This window comes from Phasianus colchicus, chromosome 4 (assembly GCF_987193195.1).
Source record: "Phasianus colchicus chromosome 4, bPhaCol1.hap1.1, whole genome shotgun sequence".
NCBI classification, from domain to species: domain Eukaryota; kingdom Metazoa; phylum Chordata; class Aves; order Galliformes; family Phasianidae; genus Phasianus; species Phasianus colchicus.
In genome coordinates, this window is record NC_143439.1 from 50,949,193 (window position 1) to 50,958,446 (window position 9,254).

General features: G+C 38.7%; 1 protein-coding gene across 1 annotated transcript; it reads left to right on the forward strand.

The window, feature by feature from the left end:
- Nucleotides 1-3,304: 3,304 nt before the first annotated feature.
- LOC149918250 (toll-like receptor 1) lies at nt 3,305-8,934 on the forward strand. The gene is made up of 2 exons (XM_090139556.1): nt 3,305-4,221; nt 6,341-8,934. The coding sequence occupies exon 2, from the start codon at nt 6,430-6,432 to the stop codon at nt 8,842-8,844; it is 2,415 nt and encodes an 804-aa protein (XP_089995682.1). The 5' UTR covers nt 3,305-4,221; nt 6,341-6,429; the 3' UTR covers nt 8,845-8,934.
- Nucleotides 8,935-9,254: the final 320 nt, after the last annotated feature.

Sequence of the window (9,254 nt, forward strand, 5' to 3'; positions counted from 1 at the left end):
AATTGCAAGCATTTCATTCAGGAATGTGGAAAGAAATGTTTTCTGTGTATCCTCCATCCCTTCCAACTTGCGCTTCAGTGTATGACTCGTATAATCTTCAGGCTACTGAAGATGAACAGCCTTAGTATGATTTGTCCATTTCTTTTGCAGCTTCAGAAGCTTCAGAGTTTTAGTCAGCAGTCACTGAAACCAAGAACTCGGTTGGCTTCTTCTGTTGGCTGGAGGAGAGAAGGGAATATCCTTGGAAAGTGGCAGAATGCATTAGGAGTCCTAGGAGTCCTTCATGCTGCTTAGATGAGAGCACGCACCTGATGTTGGAAAACATATCTTTTAAGAGTGGAAGATTTTAGCTGGGGTTTGCTTACCATTTTGCAAAAAACTTGTGAACTAAATCTATCTCTGGCAAGACAGCTGATGTGATTAAACCAAAATATATAATTACAGGTCTAATATATGTCCTATATCCTTGAGTGAATTATGTTGGAAAAGGAGGCTTGTGATAAGAGTGGAGAAATATTAAATCTGGTACTTTGAAATCAGAAGTTCTCATACTGTTATGGTCTTGTCCATGCTGTGTGCTAGATAACTGGCAAAACAGCTGCACATGCTGTGAATCGCTGCATCTAGTTTCTCAGATTCTGCAGGGGAGAAGATTTCTCTAGGGATATACCAGGATATTCCAAACAATTATTTTAGCCTGTGCCATACTCTGAACACTTTATATAAAGACAGTTACAGTCCAAGAAGAATATTTTCCCATGCGTAGGGCTATGTGTTGACCTCACATCCCATGTCACCCTCTCTGCTGGCACTAATATCTTTGCATTTGGGGAGCTAGCTGCCCTTTTCCATGCACACAGGTTATCTGTATTTGTGGCTGGTTTTACAGAGAAAGCTGTAACTGCTAATGCACTCCACATATCAGAAAAGGGTGTATGTAAATATATTCTGATGTCAGATACCATATCAGCAGATTCCTGGCATTTGGCTAGTCATCTCAGTGACTAGCGGGAATGCTATTTTATTTGTTGCTATTATTACAATAGTATCAACAGAGAGAACTGATAACATAGGAGTTCACCCTTCAAAACCCAGAAAATGTGCAGAATGAAGCAAATAAGATTTTACATATGTTTAAGTTGTATGTATAGAGCAAACCAAGCCATGACAGAATGGAAGTCAGGATGCACTTGGGGGCTGCCCTGCTGAGAGCTCAGCTATTTTTTTTATCTTAGAAACATTACTAAGCATCATCACCGAAGCTCAACTGCACCAAATGAGACCAAGGAAAATTGCTTGAGAGGGAAAAGGGGGATTCCATGGGATATGAGGCATTCTGCTGAAGGGAAGGTTTAAAGCCTATCCCAAAACCATGTTTTTACTCAGTGTTTCAGGTCAATACATTTTTTTTCTTTCAGCAACCTTTACCAAGAGTTCCTGTAAAGATCATTTTCAGTCAGTCACTGCTGTGGGAAGCAGTACTGATAAACCAATAAATGAGAAAATTCTGTTTTCTGCAAGATGGATCTTTGTTATGGGGAACAGAGTTTGACTTCCATGCTTTGTTCCTTGTATCTGTCTACGTCCAAACAAAATAGGCTTGGGCATTAAATGCAGCAATATCACAGACTTGTAGTGGCATTAGCATTCAGTTTGCCTAAATGATACATAGGAGTAAGTTGTGACAATGAAAGAGCTGCTACTGAAGTTAAGGTCCTTGATATGACCAAACATCAACCTAGCTACTAACAACTTCTAAGAATTGTATTAATATTTAGTAAATGCTTGGATGAGTCCAATTGCTTTGGATATGTTTTAACTCAGTGTTTTGCACATGCAAGTTACCTTTAGCTGTTTCCATTGGAGAGATTTGTCAATCACTCAGGGACAGCACCAATCCTAAATAGCTTCTGAAATCCAGCTGAGTGTAGCTGCCGTTCCTCTCTAGTTTAGGAAATACAGTATGTAGGCAGAAGTGTGAAATGCACCTTGAAGAAGATTGGTTAGGAGATTGCTCACTGGTAACATCAGTTACAAAAACAAAATTAAAAAAACACTCCAGAAAACAGCAGCAGCACAAACTTAAGAAATAGAATGAGATTTCTGTGTGAGTAAGGGTATGTTCAGGACAAAGGATAGTGTTTAGCTGCTGCATTCAAAATGCATGGACAGAAATACCCTGCTTTCCTTTCATATCATGCAAAATGACTTAATCAGTAAACAGAAACCACCCTCAAACAAAGCTTTCCTGAATGCATTAGGAAAAATAACATCAAGTGCTGCCCTTAAGGAATCAACAGAAGTAGTTAGGAGTGTTGGTTTTATTTTAACTCTTTCCAAACTTTTCTTTATGGTATAAATTTCTCTAAAGTACATTCAAAAACAGTTTTAAATGTACCTTAAAGTCTGATAAAGGAGGATGGAGAAGAAATTAAACATATTACAAATAATGATGTAGGTACCTTTAGCAGCTTTGTGTATACTGGAGTAAATTTTGAAGAAAGCTGACAATGTTTTTGTTTTTGTTTATACAGCAAAGATTTTTCAGTAATTATACTGGCAGGAAAACTGGCATTGGTTTGCAGAATTTTGTTCTTAATTTGATTATGATAATAATATTCTGTCAACATGAGCCTTAGTCTATTCATTTTCATGGCTTAATGTTCACCAATGGCAACTTCTCCTTTAAGATGAAGAAAAGACAATATCAGCTGACAATCAAACTCTTGCTGCTTATTGAGAAACACTCATGATCCCCAGTCTTGTCTGGGGAAACAGATGGCTCAGGGTGTTACCAGCAATGAGTTACTCAGATCCACTGTGCTGGGGAAAGCAGAATGCTTTACTGTCATCAGGTTTCAGCACAAAAGTCCTTCTCACCAATCTTAAAAGGAAAGATAAATTCTTCCAGCAAAGCAAAAAGGTTATATTCTTCTTTACAAAACTGAAAAGGTAATTGTAAAAGAGAAGTTTTGAAGGATTCTACTGCAAACTTCAAGTATATCTGGCACCAGTTGTTAGAATAAATTTTCATACTTGTCAGCTTTTTTCAGCTGAACGCCTTCTTGCATTTAAATCTCCTTCAAGGTGCTGTTTTATTGTGGGGAGTAAGCTCTAAACTGAGTCCAGAATCAGCCAGGATGCTCCGGTTTGCTTGTACATGAAGAATTCATTACATACTTCATGAATTTAATCTTAAAATCATTAAGATTAAATGAATCTTCATTTATTTTACTCAGCTTCTTTCTTCCTTGCTAATTAATCTTACTGAAGCATGTTAAATTAGTTTGGAGGCTCATGGGAATTGTGTGTTTTCAGTTATTCTGACTGTGAAGTGCACTGATTCTGCTCTGTTGATTTGCTCACTAGGCTCTCTTACCCCTATTCAAACCTTTAATTGGATGATTGCTCTATTGGATTTCTCCATCACTCGATTGCCCTCTATTGCTTTATTCTTCATGACTGTCCTACAGCTTTCATGTCATATAGTATTGGCAGGTTTTTTTTGTTTGTTTTTGTTTTTACAGTACTTTTGAATTAAAGTACAACGTGGGGTTTCCCTGATTTAAACACCTATGCCATATCTAATGTAAAGGTGACTGACCTGTAGAAGTTTTAAACTGTGTTAGTTTACCCTGAAATACTTTTTGAGATCTAAGCTAATAAGTCTGCTAATGCAACAATACTTCATGTGCCTGCTGAGGGAAATAACTCAGAGGGGTAGAGTGCTGCCAAAGGTTTTGATATGAAGTGCAGTGGTCTGTAAAAGTTCTGCTTCCTCTTTTCTGTGCATGCAAAAGAGGAGATGCAGTTGTGCACTGTGTAACCAACAGAAATGGACAACATTAAAAATGCAGAAATATTTACATAACCTTACTTTGGAGAACAGCAGAAAGGCTTATTTCCTCCTAAACCATACAGATAATTAAATGTTGCAGAAGCAAAAGTACTTTGAGTTTGGATTGTTAAAAATTTCCTTTCATTATGCTTTTAATACCTGCATTGCAGGGAAATTTTATTATTACTTAAGCATTATGCAGCCTCTACATAAAAACCTGTTCTTCCTATTTCCCAGCATAGCAGTCAAGGGACAAGCATCTTGTGTGAGACTCTTCAGCTTGAAGATTACATATGTTTGAAAACCTGTTTTGAGGTTGTTAACTGAGCATGCAGTAGTCGTTTGCTGGCTCTTCACTCAGAGATAAATTCAATCCATAAAAGGTGGGTGATATTCTCTGCTTTGTTTACTTTTTTTCTTTTGTTATATGTCTTCCGATATCTACCAGATCTCAGGTGCTCGTGCTTCTTCCTGCCTTTTGAAATTTCAGTGAAAATGCTCAATTTCATCTTGAATTTCAACATAGAAGAAAGAAAAAAAAATGGTATGGCAATTTTCTTTCTCAACAAATTCTAATTCAATAGCATTCTTTAATAGTGTTGGATGGGTTACTGCTGATCTTAATATTTTTCCATCAGACAAATCTGCTTTATTCTTTATGTGTGGCACACTTCGGGGTTATACAGTGTGGGCTGTCCTTTTTTGCAGTGTATAGAAATACACTGTAAATTTAAACTCATCTACTAGCAGAGCATGGACCAGAGGATGTTTTCCTTTTTTTCCTCTCTTCAGAAAAATATCTTGCTTTGTTCCTTACTCAGCATCTCCCCAAAGTTTCTGTGATTTGAGAAGTTTTTTGCCAACCTGGACTCTGACACACAAGGTCAGCTACCCTTTGAAGAAATCTGGGTCCTTGTCTTGGTTCTTCTTGTAAGTTATATTGTACATTGGCCAACAAGTTCAGCTTCATTTAAGATCTGTTCTGTGGTCAGATACCCTAGCACAGCTTTCCGAAGACTGAATTTGACTTCTCAATTGGATTTTACATGGATTTTGTAGAGGTAGCTTTACACTTTAATGATTCATTATTTTAGTGCTCCTGGTGAAGTTAATTACATGTATTTTGGCTTTAGTTTTCTGAAAGAAAATTTGATGAAGCTTTGCAGGAGACTCAAAAGGGAAGGAATGACTTTTGATATCAGGCAAACAAAATTATTAGCGACTAACACCTAGAACTAAAAATAAAAGAATGAACATGTAGTTTTTATTAATAAAAGATTTCCTAATTGCCTAGGGAAATAATTTAAAAGCCTTTTTTTTCCCCAAATAAAACTACTGGAGGAAAAAAAGACCAACAGACACTTTCCCTCCTGAAAGAGTTTCAGTCATTCATACTTCCGGGTGTCTGCGTGTTGCATCTGTGTTTTCTGTGTCATCCTGTCTTGACACAAGAGTAATGCCCAGTGCATATTTTTTCATAATATGACCAATGCGTTTCCATCTTTGTAGACTGCTGATAGGCTTGACCATTTATTCATTCCACTGGACCGTTTTCCATAGCCACAAAAATTTTCCTCCCTGGATGTTTGATCTTTAGAACTAGAATCATTGTCCCTCATCATTTCTACAGAGGCTCTCTGTTTAGTTGTCAACTATGGGATAATTTGAAAAATGTAGGAATTTCTTAGAACACTCTGAAATCTTGGAATCTTCTGAAGTTTCGTGGTTTTTTTTTGTTTTGTTTTTTTTGTTTTTTTTTTTTTTTAATATAGTGTAACACTTCTTTATAGGGAGTTTTCAGGTATGCTGTAACTTTCCTGTTAGTATGCTTTCAGATACACTGGCATTACCATATTCACATAAGTTACAGTAAAATTCCTCAAGCTTCTCAGCTTACTGGAAAAAAGAAGACACCTATATATTTGTGTTTCATTGGAGTGTTTCATTGAGGGTTTGCATGGCCATATCCTAGCTCTCTGGAATGTGAAGAATATCCTTTAGCTCTTTTGAGTAAAGATGTCTCTTTTGCACTGGTTCCTGTGAGTCAGTGGGACTTTTGAAGGTTTTCCCCAAGTGTGTCTGGACATGGAGTATAGGGAAAAAGCACATGGGAGGCTTGCTGTGTTCTCCTTTACTCCCAAATATATTACAATATCATAGAATCCTTAGAATTGGAGGGGACCTTTAAAGGATATGTAGTCCAACTCTCCATATTGATATCTATTTGTATCATTTCTGAAGATAATTGAGAAATTCTTTAACAACTCCGCATTTTTCAAACATACCACCAATAGTTCTCCTATCATTATATAAAAATTTGTCTCTACTTAACTCAGAAAATCAATAACTGGAATTTTTGATGTTTTTTGGTAATGTCTTAGAGAAAGTATGCAAAAATATATTTTAATTATGTAATTTTTGTACTGTATTTTATTTTAGTTGAATTTACTGTTTATTACAATTCAACAAATTCAGGAAAATCTATGTGTTTTCTTCTCATAGGTTGGACTTCTTACTGAGGCATATTGAACGGAGAACATATATATGCTTTTGTGTTTCTCTGAAGAACCAAGAAAATTCTGAGACATATAATGGGATCTCTTACAAGTATCTATGTCTTTGCTTGTGCGTTTTTATCCATAGTTTGGAATAATATCCAGTCAACTGTGGAAAATAAAATTACTGCAAACTATTCAGGAAATCTACTAACTAAAGTTCCAAAAAACATTCCAGCCCATACTCACGTATTAGATTTATCACATAATAGGATCTCTGAAATTACTAACTTGGAATTTATTTCTCTTCCTGACCTTCAAGTATTAAACCTCTCTCATAATCTAATTACAGAGCTTGACTTCAGTGTCTTCATATTTAATCAAGATTTAGAATACTTAGATTTATCTCACAATAACATTCGGACAACATACTGTCAAATGCTTGCACGTCTTAGACATTTAGATCTTTCTTTCAACAAGTTCATTGTCTTGCCAATCTGTCAGGAATTTGGGATCATGTTTCATCTGGAATACCTAGGATTAAGTGCCATGATGATACGAAGATCAGACTTCAGATACGTGACACATTTGCAGCTGAACACTGTCCTCCTAACCTTAGAAGACTTTTCTCTGTATGAGCCTCTGAGTTTGACAGCTTTAAATACAAGGAACCTTCACATTGTTTTTGCAGCAGACCAAAACTTCAATTTTTCTCTCTTATATGACGGAATGAGCACTTCAGAGAAGTTAAAAATATTTAACTTAAGATACACCTTGAGCCACAGAGATTTTCCCTCCCCTTCTTTAGAGCTTCTGAAGAACATCAAAGCAACAGATCTCATGCTTGAAGCTGTGGACTTGGAATGGACAGTCATTCTGCAAATTTTTCTGTTAGTTTGGGATTCAACTGTGGAGCGCTTAACTGTGAGAAATTTGATTTTTCGGGGACCAGTGGTGGAGCAGACTGAATATAAATTTCTATCCCATTTAAGACCTCTGGAACGATTTCTCTCTTTGGGTGGCTCCATGAAAGCACTGACTTTGGAGAGCGTTCGAAATAAGGTGTATTATTTCAACCAGGAGATTTTGTACAGATTCTTTTCAGAGATGAATATTGATAGTTTGACAATATATGATGCATGTATGCCACACATGCTTTGCCCCAAAACAACAAGCTCATTTCAGTATATAAATTTTTCCCGCAATACCCTGACGGATGAATTGTTCCAGAATTGTGACACTCTGGCAAATTTGAAATTACTTATTTTGAATAGGAATAAATTTAAGAGCCTTTCCAAGGTGAGCTTCATGACCAGCCATATGAAATCACTGAGGTACCTGGACATGAGCAGCAACTTGCTGCGTAACAGTGGAGCTGAGAAGCGCTGCCAGTGGACCGATTCTCTGTCAGAGCTGGACCTGTCCTCCAACCAGCTGACAGAGTCCGTGTTTGAGTGCTTGCCCGTTAATATCAACAGACTGGACCTTCAAAACAACCAGATCGCCAGTGTCCCCAAGGGGATCGCCGAGCTGCAGTCCTTGAGGGAGCTGAACCTGGCATCCAACAGGCTGGCCGACCTGCCAGGGTGCAGGGCCTTTGCGGGCCTGGAGATCCTGAACATAGAGAGGAATTTGATCCTCACGCCAAGTGCCGACTTCTTCGAGAGCTGCCCGAGCGTGAAGGAGCTACAAGCTGGGCAAAACCCGTTCAAGTGTTCGTGTGAGCTGCAGGACTTCCTGCGCCTGGAAAGGCGGTCTGGGCGCAAGCTGTCCGGCTGGCCAGAGGCGTACGTGTGCAAGTACCCAGAGGAGTTGAGCGGAACGCAGCTGCAGGACTTCCACCTGACCGAGCTGGCCTGCAACACGACTCTGCTGCTCGTGACAGCTCTGCTGCTGACCCTGGTGCTGGTGGCTGTGGCGGCCTTTCTGTGCATCTACCTGGACGTGCCGTGGTACGTGCGGATGCTGTGGCAGTGGACGCAGACGAAGCGGAGAGCTTGGCACGACTGCCCCGAGGAGCGGGAAACCGTTCTGCAGTTCCACGCCTTCATTTCGTACAGCGAACGCGATTCGCTGTGGGTGAAGAACGAGCTGATCCCCAACCTGGAGAAGGGGGAGGGCTGCATCCAGCTGTGTCAGCACGAGAGGAACTTCATCCCTGGCAAAAGCATCGTGGAGAATATCATTAACTGCATTGAGAAGAGCTACAAGTCCATCTTTGTGCTGTCCCCCAACTTTGTGCAGAGCGAGTGGTGTCACTACGAGCTGTACTTTGCCCATCACAAGTTGTTTAGTGAGAACTCCAACAGTTTAATCCTGATCTTGCTGGAGCCGATCCCTCCATATGTTATCCCTGCGAGGTACCACAAGCTGAAGGCTCTCATGGCAAAGAGAACCTACCTGGAGTGGCCGAAGGAGAGGAGCAAGCATGCCCTTTTCTGGGCTAACCTGAGGGCAGCTATTAGCACCAATCTGTCAGTGCCTGTTGAACAGAACAGAACAGAAGAGTGAAGAAAGATATTAAAATCTTTATAGTGCAGTTTCTTCTTCTCCTTGAAGTTTTTTTTTGTTTGTGAACCAATAAATACTTTATGATTTCCATTGATTTTCAATATATTTCACTTTATATTATAAACTCTTGTTTCTAAATAGTTGGTTATGCTTTGTCACTATATGAAACATGCAGCCCAGTTTACTACAACTCACTTGAAATGGGCAGAATGATAGATTTTGGATATGGATTTTGAAACCATTGTTGAAATATTGTAATGCTGGTTTTCTCAACAGAATGAAATCTTAAGCAATCATGTAGAAGAGTGCATTAATTGCTGGTGACTTAGGAGATTTACATTAATCACAAAGCTTAGACATCTTGGTCACAGGACTTCACATTAAAATTAATTTGCAAGGAGAAAAATTAT

Bases quoted from the DNA above. Each gene is read 5' to 3' on its own strand.
- LOC149918250 (XM_090139556.1), top strand. From the start codon at position 6,430: ATGGGATCTCTTACAAGTATCTATGTCTTTGCTTGTGCGTTTTTATCC.